At 36.2% G+C, this 20,617-nt stretch overlaps 1 protein-coding gene across 6 annotated transcripts in view; it reads left to right on the top strand.

Moving 5' to 3' along the window:
- COP1 (COP1 E3 ubiquitin ligase) overlaps window positions 1-20,617 on the top strand; it is a 224,807-nt gene that overhangs the window by 53,931 nt on the left and 150,259 nt on the right. For 3 of the 6 annotated variants that reach the window (XM_070768481.1, XM_070768485.1, XM_070768486.1), the window contains exons 6-7: window positions 7,270-7,338; window positions 17,427-17,486. In XM_070768481.1, coding sequence (XP_070624582.1) covers window positions 7,270-7,338; window positions 17,427-17,486 — 129 coding nt within the window. The remainder of the gene's footprint in view (window positions 1-7,269; window positions 7,339-17,426; window positions 17,487-20,617) is intronic. The other 3 variants (XM_070768483.1, XM_070768482.1, XM_070768484.1) reach the window with 2 other exon arrangements.

The raw sequence follows: 20,617 nt of genomic DNA, 5'->3' as shown, positions 1-20,617 counted from the left end.
AAAGGGACTTCCAAATAAGTATAGAATTATAGATTTAATATTTTTCTTTCAGTATTTTAGGGATGTTGTTCCATCATCCAGTGTCTTGCATTGTTTCAGATGAGAAGTCTTAATCCTCGAAATGAACTGTATTTCTCTCAGTGTATGCTCTTTTTATACTTTTAAGTATTTTGACTTTGGTATATACCTTGGTATAGTTTTTTTTTTTTTTACCTTCATGTTTCTTCTTCTTGAGGTTCTTTGAGATTCTTGGATGGTGATATAGTTTCCACCAGATTTGGAAAAATTTCAGTTATTATTTCTTCAAATACTTTTCTGTCACCTTTTCTACTTTGGGAACTCCCATTACGCATCTCTTAGGCTGACTGAAGTTGTGTCACAGCTCATGGCTAAAGAGCTCTGCTTGCTTATGTTTTATCTTTTACCCCATCTCGTTCATCTTGTATAGTTTCTATTTCTGTTGTCAAGTTCACTGCTTTTTTCTATATTCCATTGTCTCTCCTTATGCTTTGTCCTAACTTGTAGGACTTTTTTATGACTGTGTTTCCTTATTCTATTATTTGTGACATTGTTGTTTCTGTTTTAAGTGATGGATTCCACCCTCCTCCCTCTACCCCACCCCCTGCCTTATTTTGGGCAGCATTTCCTTATTTGCATGCTTACTAATTTTGTGATTGGATGCCAGAAATTGTACATTTTACCATGTTTAATATTGTTAATTTTGTATTCCTTTACACATTCCTAAGCTTTGTTCTGGCATGTAGTTAAGTATTTTCAAAATAGCTTGATTCTCTTAAAGCTTGTGTTTTAAGTTCTGTTAGGGAGAACTATCGGAGAAGGCAATGGCACCCCACTCCAGTACTCTTGCCTGGAAAATCCCATGGACGGAGGAGCCTGGTGGGCTGCAGTCCATGGGGTCGCTGAGGGTTGGACACGACTGAGCGACTTCACTTTCACTTTTCACTTTCATGCATTGGAGAAGGAAATGGCAACCCACTCCAGTGTTCTTGCCTGGAGAATCCCAGGGACAGGGGAGCCTGGTGGGCCCGCCGTCTATGGGGTCACACAGAGTCGGACATGACTGAAGTGACTTAGTAGTAGTAGTAGTAGGGAGACTACTATAATAGATTTTTGTCTAGCTAATTTTGCCTCACTGCGAGGCAGTCTTTTTCAGAGTATTCCTCCTGATGCCTGTGTATTTCGAGGTTTTTTCCACCTAGCTCCTGGGATAATGTATTATTTCTGGTCCTTTGTCTGAAATGCTTCCATTCATATAACTAGCCTGATGTTTTGTTGTTTGAAATAGGAATTCTTATCTTTCTCACTGCATTTTAGGCCTGTAAGTTCAATTCGCTTGCTTTTGGTCCATTGAAATTTATTGGGATTTTATTATAGCTCAGTATAAGGTCTATGTTTTGTTAAATGTTCACCTTCATTTAAAAACAGTGTGTTACCTGTTGTGCTTTGTGAATGTAGCGTTTGTTAATATTAAGTTCAGTTCAGTCGCTCAGTCGTGTCTGACTCTTTGCGACCCCATGAACCGCAGCATGCCAGGTCTCCCTGTCCATCACCAACTCCTGGAGTTTACCCAAACTCATGTCCATTGAGTTGGTGATTCCATCTAGCCATCTCATCCTCTGTCATCCCCTTCTGCCTTCAGTCTTTCCCAACATCAGGGTCTTTTCAAATGAGTCAGTTCTTCGCATCAGGTGGCCAAAGTATTGGAGTTTCAGCTTCAACATCAGTCCCTCCAATGAACACCCAGGACTGATCTCCTTTGGGATGGACTGGTTGGATCTCTTTCCAGTCCAAGGCACTCTCAAGACTCTTTTCCAACACCACAGTTTGAAAGCGTCAATTCTTCTGTGCTCAGCTTTCTTTATAGTCCAACTCTCACGTCCATACATGACTACTGGAAAAACCATAGCCTTGACTAGACAGACCTTTGTTGACAAAGTAATGTCTCTGCTTTTTAATATGCTGTCTAGGTTGGTCATAACTTTGCTTCTAAGGAGTAAGCGTCTTTTAATTTCATGGCTGCAATCACCATCTGCAGTGATTTTGGAGCTCCAAAAAATAAAGTCAGCCACTGTTTCCACTGTTTCCCATCTGTTTGCCATGAAGTGATGGAGCCAGATGCCATGATCTTAGTTTTCTGAATGTTGAGCTTTAAGCCAGCTTTTTCACTCTCCTCTTTCACTTTCACCAAGAGGCTCTTTAGTTCTTCTTCACTTTCTGCTATAACGATGGTGTCATCTGCACATCTCAAGTTTTTGATATTTCTCCTGGCAGTCTTGATTCCAGTTTGTGCTTCATGCAACCCAGTGTTTCTCTTGATGTACTGTGCATATAAGTTAAATAAACAGGATGACAGTATACAGCCTTGAAATACTCCTTTTCCTATTTGGAGCCAGTCTGTTGTTCCATGTCCAGTTCTAACTATTGCTTCCTGACCTGCATACAGGTTTCTTGAGAGGCAGGTCAGGTGGTCTGGTATTCCCATCTCTTGAAGAATGTTCCACAGTTTATTGTGATCCACACAGTTGAAGGCTTTGGTATAGTTAATAAAGCAGAAATAGATGTTTTTCTGGAACTCTCTTGCTGTTTTAATGATCCAGCAGATGTTGGCAATTTGATCTCTGGTTCCTCTGCCTTTTCTAAAACCAGCTTGAACATCTGGAAGTTCATGGTTCACGTACTGCTGAAGCCTGGCTTGGAGAATTTTGAGCATTACTTTATGGGTATATGAGATGAGTGCAATTGTGCGGTAGTTTGAGCATTCTTTGGCATTGCCTTTCTTTGGGATTGGAATGAAAACTGACCTTTTCCAGTCCTGTGGCCACTGCTGAGTTTTCCAAATTTGCTGGCATATTGAGTGCAGAACCTTGACATCATCATCTTTTAGGATTTGAAATAGCTCACCTGGAATTCCATCACCTCCACTAGCTTTGTTCGTAGTGATGCTTTCTAAGGCCCACTTGACTTCCCATTCCTGGATGTCTGGCTCTAGGTGAGTGATCACACCATCGTGATTATCTGGGTTGTGAAGGTTTTTTTTATATAGTTCTTCTATGTATTCTTGCCACCTCTTCTTAGTATCTTCTGCTTCTGTTAGGTCCACACTATTTCTGTCCTTTATTGAGCCCATCTTTGCATGAAATGTTCCCTTGGTATCCCTAATTTTCTTGAAGAGATCTCTAGTCTTTCGTGTTCTATTATTTTCTTCTATTTTTTTGTATTGATCGCTGAAGAAGGCTTTCTAATCTCTCTTTGCTATTCTTTGGAACTCTTATTCAGATATTTATTTTTTCCTTGCTGCATTGGTTATTGATGTGTGCTAAGTCATTTCAGTCGTGTCCAACTCTGCAACCCTGTGGACTGTAGCCCACTAGGCTCCTCTGTCGGTGGGATTCTCCAGGCAATAATACTGGAGTGGGTTGCCAGGGATTTTTTAGAAGTATTTTTGATTATTTATTTTTCATTGGTTTCTATGATTCTTGGATCATGTATTTTGAAGCTCATTATTAGGTACATACATGTTTAGGATTGTGATGTTTTCTGGATGTATCATCTCCTTTGTTACTATGGATTGTATACATTTAATGCTGGAAATACACCTTGTTCTGAAGTCTGTTTTTATATTTTCTTATGTTATTGATAATATAGCTTAAGTAGTTTAGTTATGACTAGCATTTCTGTGATATATTCTTCTGTATCTTTGTACCTCTGTTTTATTGTTGCCTTAATGTTTTAAAAATGTGTCTCTTCAGATGTATAGAACAGTCTTTTGGACTCTTGGGAGAGGACGAGGGTGGCATGATTTGGGAGAATGGCATTGAAACATGTATATTATCATATGTGAAACTAATCACCAGTCCAGGATTGATGCATGATACAGGGTGCTCGGGGCTGGTGCACTGGGATGAACCAGATGGATGGGATGGGGAGGGACGTGGGAGGGGGGTTCAGGATGGGGAACACAGGTACACTCATGGCGGATTCATGTTAATGTATGCGAAACCAATACAATATTGTAAAGTAATTAGCCTCCAATTAAAATAAATTTGTATTCTAAAAAAGCTTTTTATATAGTAAAAAAAATACAAAAATAAAAGTGTGTCTCTTTACTGTATGTAGTTGAATTATTTAACTTATATGCAGAGTACATCATGAGAAATGCTGAGCTGGAAGAAGCACAAGCTGGAATCAAGATTGCCAGGAGAAATATCAATAACCTCAGATATGCAGATGACACCACCCTTATGGCAGAAAGTGAAGAGGAACTAAAAAGCCTCTTGATGAAAATGAAAGAGGAGAGTGAAAAAGTTGGCTTAAAGCTCAACATTCAGAAAACTAAGATCATGGCATCCGGTCCCATCACTTCATGGGAAAGAGATGGGGAAACAGTGGAAACAGTGTCAGACTTTATTTTTTGGGGCTCCAAAATCACTGCAGATGGTGACTGCAGCCATCAAATTAAAAGACGCCTACTCCTTGGAAGGAAAGTTATGACCAACCTAGATAGCATATTGAAAAGCAGAGACATTATTTTGCCAACAAAGGTCCGTCTAAGTCACGGCTATGGTTTTTCCAGTGGTCATGTATGGATATGAGAGTTGGACTGTGAAGAAAGCTGAGCACCGAAGAATTGATGCTTTTCAACTGTGGTGTTGGAGAAGACTCTTGAGAGTCCCTTGGACTGCAAGGAGATCCAGCCAGTCCATTCTGAAGGAGATCAACCCTGGGATTTCTTTGGAAGGACTGAAACTCCAGTACTTTGGCCACCTCATGCGAAGAGTTGACTCACTGGAAAAGAGTCTGATGCTGGGAGGGATTGGGGGCAGGAGGAGAAGGGGACGACAGAGGATGAGATGGATGCATGGCATCACCGACTCGATGGACGTGAGTTTGAGTGAACTCCGGGAGTTGGTGATGGACAGGGAGGCCTGGCATGCTGCGATTCATGGGGTCGCAAAGAGTCGGACACGACTGAGCGACTGAACTGAATAAGCTCATTAATTCAAGTGTTTAAGTTCATTTAAATGTGATATGATCATTGGTGTGGCTAGGTTTGAGCTCACCACATTTGTATTTTTCTGGTTTTCCATATTTTCCTTATTTCCTGTTTCTTCTTTCTTGCTTTCTTTAGAGAGCATTGTGTTTCCAGGATTTCATTTTAGCATATTATCCTCTCTGCTTTTTGCATGTTGCTTACAATTATTATATTTCTAGTGGTTTCTCTAAAGATTATAGAATTCCTCTTTTACTTTTCACAATCAACCTTGAATTTATAGTATAACAGTTCCAGGACATTGTTATTCAAATCAACATTAAATACACGGTTGATGTTTAAGCAATGCAGTAAGTAGACATGCTGACCCCTGTGAATTTGAAAATCTGAATCTAACTTTATAATCTGCCCACCACATCCATAGTTCACCATCTGTGCATTCAGCCAACTGTGGATCATGTGGTACTATAGTTTGTATTTATTGAAAAAATGCTGTGCATAAATGGACCCGTGTAGTTCTAACCTGTGTTGTTTAAGGGTCAACTATATGTCATTTTCTGGAAAATATAAGATCTCATAGTATTTCAATTTACCAAGCTCCTGCCTTTTGTGATTCAAATTATAAATGTTATAAACTCCACCTATGTTTGCTTTGAAAAGTCACTAGTCTTTTGAAGATATGTTGCAAAAAAGGATAGAAAAGGACCCTTTTGAACCAATATATTTACCCTTTGAGATGTCTTTATTTTCTCTTGTAAACCTGAGGTTCCGTCTGAGTCATTTTCCTTTTGTCTGTATGATTTCTTTTCTGTTTCTTGTAGAGCTGATAGGTTTGATCTTCATAGAAGTCTAGTTTTTTGTTTTTCTTTTAGCACCTTATTGGTATATTTTCATTTTCTGTTTGCTTCTTTGATTCTGATGAAGTTTTCAGTCATTCTTACTGTTCTTCCCCTTAAGATAGTGTATCCTTTTTAGCTGCTCTTAAGATGTTCTTTTTGACATTGGTTTTCAATAGTTTGACTATGGTATTCCTTGGTTTCATTTAAAAAATATTTATTCTGGTTGTGTTTCACAGAACAAGAGGATCTGTTTGTTGAACATGTGAACATTATTCAGCCCTGTACTGTCTGCTTTTCCTTAGGGTTTCAATTATATGTTTTATTTTTCATATTATCCCACATTTTTCTGGTGCTTCTTTTTTTTTTTTTTTTTGACCTGTCTGAATTCGTTACTTCTTTCGTCTGCTCTGTCCATCTGTTCCTAACTTTATCTGAAGTTATTTTGTTTTAATTTTTTTTATTTCAGACTGTATTCTTCATTTCTTTGCACTTTGATTTTTCAGTTATTTTCTAATTGTCTGTTTTTTTACTCATGTCCATTTTTCTTTTCTTTAATAATATATTAAATAATATAAAAATATTAAATAATATTAAAGAATAATATATTCTTTTAGCCTGTTTATGTCTCTTGACTTTCCTACTTCTTTTCATGTCTTGTAATTTTAAAATTATGTCTTAGATGTTCTATATTCCAGAGCAGTATATATAGACTAAACTGGTTAATACTTTCTTCCTGAATGGTCTTGTCTTTTCATTTGTCAGGAAGCAAGGATAAGAGGTTGACGTCTTTGGTCTGATCAGGAATTTAGCTGAGTTGGAGCTCACTTGTTGCTTGAGCTAGTTTCAGTTCATTCAGAGTGAAGTGGGGAGTTCCTGCCTGTCAGTGGTTAGGACTCTGCTTTCACTGCCAAGGGGCTGAGTAGTCCCTGGTCTGGGCACTAAGATCCTGCAAGCCAAACTGGCCATGCTTTTTTGTAGTATGTATGATACCTCAGTGATGCTTCAAATTTTGACTGGCTAGTAAGGGCTACCTCTAGTTGTGGTCTGAGGGCTTCTCATTATGGTGACTTTTCTTGTCACGGTGATGGGCTCTATTGTGTGTGGGCTAAATAGTTGTGGCTCAGTAGCTGTGATGCTCAGGCTTAGTGGCTCCATGGCATGTGGGATCTTCCTGGACCAGGAATTGAACCCGTGTCTCTGGCATTGGCAGGAGGATTCTTTACCACTGAGTGACTAGGGAAGCCTGTAATGGCTTGCTTTTAAAAATACCAATTAGCAAGTAGGAAACTGACAAAATAGAAATGAGACTAACTTAAATGGATGAATAAAGTTGCTTCATACTGATTATGCTGTGGTGTTAAAGAAGACTTTGAATTCAAAGTTGTATTTTAAAAGAACAATTATAATTTTCTATTATAGGAATCACATGCAGCCCAACTACAGATCCTTATGGAATTCCTCAAGGTTGCAAGAAGAAATAAGAGAGAGGTATATTATTTTGTGTGTTTTACATAATGTTTCTTTACTGTTATTGATTCTTGACATTTTTGTCCCCATTTTTGTGAAAGCACATCAGGCTTAAAATTTTATTTAAATATTTGAAAGCATTTGAGTTTTCAGGAGTTGTGTTTGTTTTTTTTTTAAGCTTTGTTATTTAACTTCTTTTACCTTTGCAACTTGATATGTTAAAAATCCCTTTTTAGACATGAGTTAAAACATTTTCTGTAGATTTGAAAATAATGACATTACCTCACAGCTATAAAGAATAGCTACAAAGAATGAAAGTTAGGCTCAAATGACAGTTAGGCTCAAACTTTGACCCTTAAAAGAAAACATAGGAGTTACAGTTTTCCTATGATTAAAATGCATGCTGGAGAGGAAAAACAAGTAAAAATATAGCTACCTATTTAGAACTTGGAAAGTGTAAGCCATGCAGGATAACTAAAAAATAACTTTTTATTAGCAATTTTAGAACCATAGTATGCTAACTAAGCATTTTAACATGTCAAAGTCATTTCATAATAGTACAAAATATGGGAAAACCAAAGACAAAATCCTATATTCTCAGTAGCATGCTAAAATAACCTTGAAAATGGTTTTATATTTAAATTCCTAACTGACTCAAATCTTACATTTTTACTTTCAGTTGTCTAATTAGGTCATTTTCACTCAAAAAAATATAACCATGTATTTTAGGCTTCAGGCAGTCTTTATTATTTTTTGAAAATAAAAAGATGAGAACTTATTTTGATAACTGTGCATTGCCAGAACTTTATATTATCTTAGTTCGATATTTCCACTTCTTTTTGACTATTCATGATGTCTATTTTTAGCTTTTTTTTTTACTTTGTTCAGATTGGATTTTTCCACATTATGCTTCTCTTTATAGCTAAATGTTGTTCACATGGTTTATGATTGTATTTTCCTTTAACTTTTGCTGAAGTAGTAGTTGTGATTTTAATATGTTTTAATATCTATTAAAATTATTTTCATTGTGAATTCAAGATTTATATATACTTAAAGACTTTTAATTTATTTTTTTGGTGGGTACTTTATCTTCAACTTCAATTTGTTTAAGAATCACCTGAAGATCTTCTTAGAATCCAAGTTCTGATGAAGAGGGTGTGTGTTGGAAGCCTAAAAATCTGCATTTCTAGCAAGCTCCAGATGATGATGCTCTTGGTCCTTGAACCATAGTTTAAGTAATAAAGTTGAACATTTTATGACATATGGAAGCAAAATGATTAATTCAGTACCCAGCCATCATTGCTATAGCAAATTCTTTGGAAAAGTGATAGTTTTTTCTATTTCATATATACTTTCTGCCCTCCTAAAACAACATCAGATTGTTTTGCAGTAGTTTTATGTGGTTCTTTTTATATTAGACTTTGAACTCATTGAATGAAATTAAGACATAGGAAATTACTTGATAATGAATCAGTTAAGTGAACAGTCCAAACATAAGGATAAAGTGAAAGTGAAGTCGCTCAGTCGTGTCCGACTCTTAGCGACTCCATGGACTGTAGCCTACCAGGCTCCTCCATCCGTGGGATTCTCCAGGCAAGAGTACTGGAGTGGAGTGCCATTGCATAAGGATAACTGGGGATTAAATGAAATGGCCGATTATTATCTATGATCTGAATTATTAAGGTTTTCTTTTCTCTCTGAGATTTTTTACACTTCTCTAGAGTGTCTTGATGCTTGCAACATATTTAGATTTGAAATTGTTTCAGGCAAGAAGGATATAGCATATAACTATAAAATAATACAGATTGACCAGAAGGTCAGTTACTGCTTTTGATTTTTTTCCCTCAAGATTAGTTTGCAGACTCTGGAAATTAGCTTTGTGATTTTATGCAGAACTTCCAATAGGGCAGTTGAATCTGCTTTTCAGAGTTAACATACTTACTTGTTCAGGTGTCACATCTTGCTTTTAGAATTGTAGATTTAATTAAAAAAATTTTTTTTTCTATTGACTCTCTTTTGAGTATTAAGAGAAGGGAATATGCAAGGCACAGAGTAGGCATTTTCATTAATTATTTATTTCTGTGTAACAAGTTACCCTCAAAATGAATGGCTTAAAAACAGCAAACATTTACTATCTAGTGTCAAGAATCCTGGTGTAGAATAACTGAGTGCCTTGGCTCAGGGTTTCTCACCAAGTGAAGCAATCCAGGTGTTGGCCAGGGTAGCAGTTATCTTAAGGTTCTATGGGGATAGGAATGCATCCAAATTAACTCATTGGCTGTTGGGAAGAGATACCAAATTCTTACCACATGGGCTTCTCCATAGGATAACTTACTCCCTGGCAGCTGACTTCCTCAGAGTGAGAAAGCCAGCAGTCACATGCTTTCTGTAGCTTAATCTTGAAAGTTACATCTCAAGAAATGTTTTGTTTTTTCTATTAGAAGCAAATTTTTGGGTCTAGCCCACACAAATAGGGAATTACACAGGTTATGGATTCTGAGGTAGGACTCTTTGGAGGCTGTCTTAGAGCCAGCCTGCCACAGCACTCAACAAATATATGTTTTTAAATGAACATGCTATTCTTTCTTCAAAGTTAGATTGAACAAGAGGGCTCCAGTTTCTATGTAAAAACCAGTCTCCTTGGCGCAAATTTGTACCAGCATTTGAACAATTTGCCTTACATTTCATTCAATTTAATTTTAAAATATACTTTTGGTCATTTGTAGTACCTTTTTAATTCCTTGTAATAGGACAGTTTTGAGGGACCTTGGTTTCCTTTTGGTTTTGTTTGAAGTTTTATTTTGAATATAAATATATTGCATTTTAATATTTTTATACGAAATAAAGCATAGAAAAGTTTGTAAAACAAATTACAGTTTAAAGATTCATAGCGCGATCATCCATGTAACCACCATCCTGATCCAGTGATAGATTTTTGCTAGGACTCGTACAACTCTCTGCCTACCCTTTCCCGATTATAGTCTTTTCCCTTGCCTTTAGGTAGTCAGTATTCTGACGTCTCTGTTTTTCTTTATTGTTTCAAAGTCTAAGTATTTTTAATTTATAAGTCTCTTCTTTTGAATTAATATAAATGCACTTCTGCCTTATGTAATGTTTTGTTCTTCTCTTTGGCTCAGTGTTAAGATTCATCCCTAGTGTTGTATATGGCTATAATTGATTCCCTTTTGTTGTTGTATAGTATTCTATTAATTGAATACACACCATTTTTGTTATTGCAAACAATGTTACTATCTTATATATATATCTTATCAAGGTATATATTAGAATGTATATCTCAATGCTTCATATGTAGAAATGAAATTATTAAGTCATAGGGTATGTACATCTTCAAATTTAGTAGATAATGCCAAACAATGCCTGAGTGGTTGAATTGGTTACTCTTCCTGCAGGAATTGTAGGAATGTTCCTGTTGTACTATATTCTTGCCAGTACTTGTTATCAGTAGACTTTTTCCAGTTTAGCTCATCTTGGGATATGTATTGGTATCTCTTTGTGGTTTTAAGTTGCATTTCCCTGATGGATAATGAGGTTGAGTACTCAGTACTATAAATTGGCCATTTGGATTTTTGTGTATGTATGAAGTACTTGGTTTAAGCTTTGTGCATCTTTTCTATTTCATTGATTTTCCTTCTGGTTTGCTTATATATTCTAGATAAAAGTTCTTTGTTCTATCTATCTATCTACTTATCTATAGCAGATCTTTCTCCCCCTCTAATTGGGCTGCTTTTTTCATTGTGTTAATGATGTTATTTGATGAAGAGAAGTTTCTGTCTATAGTGGAGTCAAATTTATTAGTCTTGCCTGTTATAATTAGTGCCTTTTCTATTAGGTAAAGAATTCTTCTCCACCTGAAGTCTGCTTGAATCTTTTATTTATTTTTTTTTCCATACATATATCTATAATCTACTTGGGAATTTTTCATATGAATATCCAGATGTCTAAGCATCCTTGATTAAAAAATTCATCCTTCTCCCATTGCTTTGAAATACCACGTCTCTCATACATCATGTGTCCATACATACATGGGTCTATTTCCAGGATCTCTCTTGCTCCACTGGTCTGTTTGTCTGTCTTTCTGGCAATACCACATTGTATTAAATACTAGAACTTTGAAGTAAGTTACTATTCTTTTTTAGGAAAGTTGCAGCTATTCATGGCTCTTTGTATTTCTCTATAAATTTTAAAACCAGCTGATACATTTCCATGGTATACCTGCTGTGATTTTTATTGGGATTACTTTGACTCCATAGATCAATTTGGGAGGCTCTCTTTACAGTATTGAGCCCTCTAGCCGTTGAACATGGTATTTCTCTCTGTATATATAGTTCCTTAAAAATGGCCTCCAAAATTTTGATATTTTTCAGGATATTATTCTTACATATCTATTTTAGAGTTGTCCTTAGGTCTTCAATCGTTTTTATGCTACTCTAAGTGATGTCTGTGTCTTTAATTTCAGTTTCTTACTATTTATTGCTGGCATATAGAAATGCAATTGATTTTGACACATACTTTTTTTTTGTATCCAGCAACTTTGTTAAACTCATTGATTCTAATAATTTATTTGTAGATTATTTTGTATTTTCTTTGCACACATCATCATCTGCAAATAATAACAGTTTAGTTTCTTTCTTTATGATCCTTATATCCTTTATTTATTTTTCTTGTCTTACTCTGCTGGCTAGGATATCCGGTACAGTGATGAATAGAAGTGGTGATAGCGGGGCATCCTAGTCTTGGTGCTGATCTCAAAGTGAAAGCTTTCGACGTGTCACCATTAGGTATGATGTTTTCTGTAGGTTTTTGGTAGGTATTTTTTTAATCATTCAAGGAGCTAAGTTCTATTCCCAGTTTCCTAAGAGAATTTTTTTTATAATTATAAGTGGGGGTTGAATATTCTCCAAAATTTTTGTTCAGTTGAGATGATATAATTTTTTTTCATTATATTAAAATGGATCATTATTTGTTTAACATTAAAAACTCTATCAGCTTTGCACCTAGGGTGACCAGCTGTCCTGATTTGCCCAGGAGTGTTCTAGTTTTATCACTGAATGTTCTGTATTCTAGATAAGTAGGACAGTTGTTTGCCCTCTTTGGCTCCCTTATTGCATCTATATTCACTAATAAGGTTGTTCTTTAACTTTTTATACACTGATCTTGTCCGGTTTTGTTATAAAGTTGGTTTTATCAAATTGGTTGGAGAATGTTTCCTCTTTTTCTGTTTTCTGGAAGAATTTGTATAATCTAGGATGAATATCTTTGCTGAATATTTAAAGATTTTGCTGGAAAAGCTATATGGACCTGTTGTTTGCAGAAACTTTGTTGATTCATTTACTGCTTATTCAGATTTTTGTTTTAGATATCATTTTTGACATGTTATATTTTTTCTAAGAGTTGTCTGTTTCTTCTGAGTTTTCAAATTTTTTAGTATTAGATTGGTCTTAATACTAAGCTTTTAATACGCTAGAGTTTTTAGTGATGTCTTTCATTCCTGACTCTGCTCATTGGTGCTGTACATTTTTCTGTTTGTTTGTTTTGATCAGGTCATGTCAGGGATTCAGGGATGTATCACTTTTATGAGTTTTATCCAGGAACCAGCTTTTTCGCTTTGTTTATGTTCTCTATTTTATTTTTGTTTTCCATTTTCTTAATTACCCTCCTTAGAATTACATTGTCCATCCTTCTACTTCTTTTGGTTTTATTTTGTTGTTTCTCTTCTAATTTGTTAACTTGGATATACATATTAGTAGGCAGACTTTATTTTTAATAATAGACACATTTCAGGCCATAGTTCTTTTAGTTGCATCTAATAATTTTGGTATGGCATTTTGTTTGTTATTCCTTAGTTCAATGTAGTCTCTAATTTTCGTTATACTTTTTCTTAGGCATGTGGGTTATTTATAGATAAACTTGTTACTTGGGTATTGGGATTCTTTCATTTAAAAAGAGGTTACTTATTTTATTTTTGATTGTGTTGGGTCTTCATTGCTGCCTGTGGGCTTTCTCTAGTTGTGTCAAGTGGGGGCTACTCTTGGTTGCTGTGCACGGGCTTCTCATTGTGGTGGCTGCTCTTGTTGCTGAGCACAGGTTCTAGGCACACAGGCTTCAGTAATTGTGGCTCATGGGCTCTAGAGAGCAGGCTCTGTAGTTATAGTACATGGACTTAATTGCCCCGTGGCATGTGGAATCTTCCTGGACCAGGGATCAAACCCACATCCCCTGCATTTGGAGGTGGATTCTTATCTACTGTACTACCAATGGAGACCTTTTTTTAAAAAAATTATGGATTTCTGTTATAATTGCATTGTTATCAGAAAATAATTTGGTTTTTATAGTATGATATTTGCACTGTCACATGTTAGTTCATTAAATTTTGAAATATTTGTGCTTGTAAAGAATGTGTTTCCTGCAGTTGCAGTGTGGTAAGAATGTTTTGCATCCTGTTGAATCTTTGGTTCTTTGTTGTATCACTAACTTATTTGAGGTGAATTTCTTGTATACAGCAGAGGTTTTTCATTCACCCTGCCGGACTCAGTCTTATAATTTTGTATTTAAACCATTTACATTTAATGTAAAAGAGTTTAAGCCTGCCATTTTATTATGTTGTTGTTTCTTTTCTCTTTTGATTTTTTGTTATTATGTTTTTTCTTTAGGAGTTACTTCATTGTATTTCTATTTTTTTAAAGACATTTTTTAGAGCAGTTTTAAGTTCACAGAAGAATTGAAAAGATGGTACAGAGATTTTCCATATACCTCATAGTAATACACATTTAAATTTCCTCATTGTTTTTTTTATGACTTGAAAGCTCATTTCTTCTTAGGACTGAATATTATTCCATTGTCTTTATGAACCACTGTTTATCCATTCATCTGAAGGACATCTTGGTTGTTTCAAGTATTGTTAATTATGACTAAAACTGCTATCAATGTGTTTTTTTGGAATTGAAGTTTTCAACTCGCTTGGGTATATACCAAGGAGTGTGATTACTGGCTTCTATAAGAATATGTATAATTTTTAAAGAAACTGCCAAACTGCCTTTCAGAGTGGCTGTACAATTTTTCATTCCTACCAAGAATAAATGAGAGTTCTTGTTGCTACACATCTTTTTCAGCTTTTGGTGTTGTCAGTGTTCTGGATGTTGGCTATTCTAATTAGTATACAGTGCTTTTTTTTAAAAATTTATTGTTAGTGCTTTTTTGTTTATATATATATAGTATTATTAATCTTACTGCTTTTTTTTTAAACCAGCTTTTCTTTTTTCTGGAAGTTTATCAGTATTCTTTTGTTCAGTTTTGAATATTTCAGATAATTGACGAGGTCTTGGCAACTGTAATTTACTAATTAGCTCTAAAAAACAAAATTAAGATACTGAATTTAATACTTCAGCATGTTTTTATTCAATCATGCTGCTGCTGCTGCTGCTAAGTTGCTTTAGTCATGTCCAACTCTGTGCGACCCCATAGACAGGCAGCCTACCAGGCTCCCCCGTCCCTGGGATTCTCCAGGCAAGCACATTGGAGTAGGTTGCCATTTCCTTCTCCAGTGCATGAAAGTGAAAAGTGAAAGTGAAGTCGCTCAGTCGTGTCTGACTCTTCGCGACCCCATGGACTGCAGCCTACCAGGCTCCTCCGTCCATGGGATTTTCCAGGCAGGAGTACTTATTCAGTCATAGTGAAGGTCAAATAAATGAGTGCCAATGATACCTAACTGCACCAAAGCTAATGTCAATTAAAGGGGGTTCTATTTTTGAATTCTTTTATGTTTTAGTCTTAAGGGATTCAGAGACTTCTGTTCTTCCCTTTTCAAATTTTTAAATAATTTCTTTGGGTTGTAATACAGTATACTGTATTGAGAGTGCTTGCTATTGATGACTTGGACTGTGCTCTCAAGTAGCATTTCTCCATCTTCTGTATTTATTATTATTATTATTTTTAGTACCCCCAAAAGTCACTATAATGTTAAGGCAGATTTGATCCAGAAATTTGTCAGTTTTCATTCCCGTTTGTGGTCTGTTTTCATTTAGATAATGACAGTTCAGCTTTATGAACTTTCTTCATGTGTTTCCAAAACATTCTTGGTCTCTGCTTTATGCTTTTATTCTAGATTCTGCCTCTCTGGTTTATGAAACACATTTGCAGAGTGAATTTAGCCTAGTTGTTCCTTTTGCTTTTTAAAACAGTTATCCTTTATCTTCTATTTCCTCATACTATAATGTCTTATATTGATGCCTAAAAGGACAACACTTGTTTCCTTTATTCATTACCTCTCTCCATATTTCTGGCCACCAAATGTGTAGGTGATTTTTTACACCAGCTAGTTCTCCAGTTCTCTGTAGATAAAGCAGAGTGTCCTGGAAATCAATTCAGGTCAATTCTATCTAGCACTGTTTACTTGGAGTTGGCCCCAGATTCCACTGGTTGAGGACTCAGTCCCATAAGACTGAGCTGCCCCTTCAGATTATAATTGCATGTCCAAGAAGTCACTTGTATATTTAACCTACTGGCTATAAATTGGCGGTTCCCATGTCCCCCTCCAAGAATGTGATAATTTGCTAAAATGGGTCACATAACAGGAAAATAGTTTACTTACTGCATCATCAGTTTATTGTAAAAGGATAGAACTGAGATATGTGGGAAGGGGCATGGAGCGTCCATACCCTCTCCAGGTGTGCCGTTCTCCCAGCATCCTCATATACTCCCCAACCTACATGTTCACCAACCCAGAAGCTCTTCCCTAGACTGAATTCCATGAGGCCAAGGGCTACAGTTTTCTAAATCCCGTTCTTCACAGTACTTAGCAAAATGTTTAAGATTGGTCAATATTTGAGTTAATATATTATCAACTGTCTATATATTGCCTCAGAAGAAAACATGCTTAAAAATCTGTTTATCCCTACTAGTTATCAGGTAAAATAAAGGTAAATAATAAGGTCCTATTTTCAAGTAGTAGTGTTATAACATAGTAGTTAACGGCATGAATTGTGGAGCTGCCTTGATTTCAACTCCAGTTCTGCTGTGTACTTACTGCGATCTTGGGCAAATCACTTAATCTTTCTGTGATTTATTTTCCTGTATAATACTTCCTGTTGCACACCTAGCAATAAGTATTATATAAATATATTCATTATCATTATTTTATATTCTAAAAACTGGCTCAGGGGTTTTCCCTGAAAGTTCAGTGGTTAAGACTCAGCTCCCAACACAGGGGAACATGGGTTTGATTCCTGTTTGGGGAACTGAGATCCTGCATGCTGCACAAAAAATAAATGGCCAAAAAATAAAATTGGCCTCAATATATTTGGCTTAGATTAAGACAGCCACATATATATAATAATTATAGAAATTTAAATCTGATAGTGTTTCTGGAAAGCAGTTTTGTTTCATGTAGTGAAGAGTTGCTATTTCTCTTGATCAAATGATTTCATTTTAATAATCAATAAAATTTGGAATGCAGACTCATAATCTAAAATGCAGACTCATGGTTCAGAATTACTTACGATTGTCAAGTATATCATTAAATATAATAATTAAAATGTTTGCATTTTAAAGGCATGGAGAAAAGTTATGGTGCAATAGGCAAAATGTCAAAGATGAGGCATAATCTTAAATATGTTTTAAAAAATGCATAAGAGGGTAACTTGTGATTGCTTTTGGGTGGTAGAATTTAATCTTCAAGACTTATTTTTATTTTAAAAATGAGGTTAACAACTGACATGCTGATATTAATTGCTGACAGTTAAATGAGGTGATTTGAAAGTTCTTTGGATATCTGTTTTTATTAAATCATATTGTTATTGTTCATCTTTAATATTTTTATTATAAAGTCAATTATTCTATTAAACAAAGAACGATTTTCTTAAATATTAAGTCTTTACATTTACTTTTTAACATAGGAACTTGCATAAAAACTGCTTTTTTTTTTTTAAACATAAAAACTGCTTTTTATCTGCAGTTTTTCACCCCTACAGTTTACCATTAGTGCACAATTTCCTAAAAATCATATTCCAAATGTAAAATTACTTTATGATTGTGGTGATGCCAGTGTGGTTTGGTTTAGGCTTTTTTTTTTTTTCCCCCTCTCTAATCTACAGCAACTGGAGCAGATTCAGAAGGAGTTAAGTGTTTTGGAAGAGGATATCAAAAGAGTGGAAGTAAGATCAAGAATTTCTTACATCTCGAGTAGCTTTTCAATTTCATGAAAATTTTGCTTTTCCTTTAAATTGCTGCATTAAGTTAATGGGATTGGTCTCCGCTACATAGAAAGTAACAGGCATAATTTCTGCAATAATTTATTAGGAGCCCTTTTCCTCTGAGTTAATGATCAAAAGTTAGAGTTTAAGCAGTTAGTAAACAAAGCTACTTTTCTTAATGTTTGCAAAGAATATTTTCAAAGTAGAGACTGATATATCCTGTTTTTCTATACTTTGGTGAGTTGAACAGTAATGATCCAGTTGCCATTCAGTCACTCAGTCGTGTCCAGCTCTTTGTCACCCCATGGACTACAGCACACCAGGCTTCCCTGTCCTTCACCATCTCCCAAAGCTTGCCCAGACTCATATGTATTGAGTTGGTGATACCATCCAACCATCTTGTCCTTTGTCTTCTGCTTCTCCTCCTGCTTTCAATCTTTCCCAGCATCAGGGTCTTTTCCAGTGAATCGGCTCTTTGTATCAGGTGGCCGAAGTATTGGAGTTTTAGCGTCAGCATCAGTCCCTCCAGTGAGTATTCAAGATTGATTTCCTTAGGATTGAGTGGTTTGATCCCCTTGCAGTCCAAGGGACTCTCAAGAGTCTTCTCCAACACCACAGTTCAAAAGCATCAATTCTTCAGTGCTTAGCCTTCTTTATGGTCCAACTCTCACATTAGTACATGACTGCTAGAGAAACCGTAACTTTGACTAATGCCAAAGAAGGTGAAGTAGAACAATTCTGTGAAGACCTACAAGACTTTATAGAACTTTATAGAACCCGAAAAAGATGTCCTTTTCGTCATAGGGGACTGGAATGAAAAGCAGGAAATCAAGAGATACCTGGAGTAACAGGCAAGTTTCACCTTGTAGTACAAAATGAAGAACTTGTAGTACAAAATGAAGCAGGGCAAAGGCTAACAGAGTTTTGCCAAAAGAATGCACTTGTCATAGCAAACACCCTTTTCCAACAACACGAGAATACTCTACACATGGACATCACCAGATGGTCAATACCGAAGTCAGATTGATTATATTCTTTGCAGCCAAAAATGGAGAAGCTCTATACAGTCAGCAGAAACAAGACTGGGTACTGACTGTGGCTCAGATCACAAACTCCTTATTGCAAAATTCATACTTAAACTGAAGAAAGCAGGGAAAACCATTAGACCATTCAGGTATGACCTAAATCAAATCTCTTACAATTATACAGTGGAAGTAATGAATATATTCAATGGATTAGATCTGACAGAGTGCCTGAAGAACTGTGGACGGAATTTCATAATATTGTACATGAGGTGGTAATCAAAACCATCCTCAAGAAAAAGAAATGCAGAAAGGCAAAATGGTTTTCTGGCGAGGTCTTACAAATAGCTGAGAAAAGAGAAGCGAAAGGCAAGGGAGAAAAGGAAAGATACACCCATCTGCATGCAGAGTTCCAAAGAATAGCAAGGAGAGATGAGAAACCCTTCCTAAGTGATCAATGCAAAGAAATAGAGGAAAACAGTAGAATGGGAGAGACTAGAGATCTCTTCAAGAAAATTAGAGACACCGAGGGAACATTTCATGCAAAGATGGGCTCAATAAAGGACAGAAATAGTAGGGACCTAACAGAAGCAGAAGCCATTAAGAAAAGGCGGCAAGAATACACAGAAGAACTATACAAAAAGGATCTTAATGACCCGGATAACCACAATGGATCACTCACCTAGACCTAGACATCTCAGAGTGTGAAGTCAAGTGGGCCTTAGGAAGTATCACTACAAAGCTAGTGGAGATGATGGAACTCCAGCTGAACTATTTCAAATCCTGAAAGATGATGCTGTGAAAATGCTACACTCAATATGTCAACAAATTTGGAAAACTCAGCAGGGGCCACAAAACTGGAAAAGTTCAGTTTTTATTCCAGTCCCCGGGAAGAGCAATGCCAATGAACGTTCAGACTACTATACAGTGGCCCTCATTTCACATGCTAGCAAAGGAATGCTCAAAATTCTCCAAGCTAGGCTACAACAGTACGTGAACCAAGAACTTCCAGATGTTCAAGCTGGATTTAGAAAAGGCAGAGGAACCAGAGATCAAATTACCAACATGCGTTGGATCATAGCAAAAGCAAGAGAATTCCAGAAAAACATCTCCTTCTGTTTCATTGACTACTCTAAAGCCTTTGTGTGGATCACGAAAAACTGTAGAAAATTCTTCGAGATGGGAATACCAGACCACCTTACCTGCCTCCTGCGAAACCTCTATGCAGGTCAAGACAGAACAATTAGAACTGGACATGGAACAATGGACTGGTTTAAAATTGGGAAAGGAGTACGTCAAGGCTGCATATTATCACCCTGCTTATTTAACTTATGTGTAGAGTACATCATGCGAAATGCCGGGCTGGATGAAGCACAAGCTGGAATCAAGATTGCCAGGAGAAATATCAATGACCTCAGATAGGCAGATGACAGCACCTTTATGGCAGAAAGCAAAGAGGAACTAAAGAACCTCTTGATGAAGGTGAAATAGGAGAGTGAAAAAGCTGGTTTAAAACTCAGCTCAAAAAACGAAGATCATGCTATCTAGTCCCATCACTTCATGGCAAATAGATGGAGAAAAAATGGAAACAGTGACAGATTTTATTTACTTGGGCTCCAAACTCTCTGCAGATGGTGATTGCAGCCATGAAATGAAAAGATGCTTGCTCCTGGAAGAAAAGCTATGACTAACCCAGGTTCAATCCCTGGGTTGGGAAGATCCTCTGCAGAAGGGAATGGCAATCCCCTCCACTCTTCTTGCTTAGAGGGCTACAGTTTGTGGGGTTGCCAAGAGTTGGACATGACTGATTGACTGACACTAACACACACCTAGACAGCGTATTAAAAAGCAGAGTCATTCCTTTGCCAACAAAGGTCTGTTTAGTCAGTTGCCATACTTATCTTAATATTTATCAGTAGGTTCTCACCTAGATTAAAAATGATTAGCTAGTTCACTGTTCACATAATGTACAGTATGTCTCATTAAAAATATTTACATTTGTCTTTTTCTGCATTTGATGGCTTCATTAGTAATGAATAATGTTTATTAAAGAATTTCTAGTTCTTTAAG

Source organism: Bos indicus, chromosome 16, assembly GCF_029378745.1.
Source record: "Bos indicus isolate NIAB-ARS_2022 breed Sahiwal x Tharparkar chromosome 16, NIAB-ARS_B.indTharparkar_mat_pri_1.0, whole genome shotgun sequence".
Lineage (NCBI taxonomy): Eukaryota > Metazoa > Chordata > Mammalia > Artiodactyla > Bovidae > Bos > Bos indicus.
Note: the sequence above shows the minus strand (reverse complement) of the source record. Positions and strands in the feature narration are given on the sequence as shown.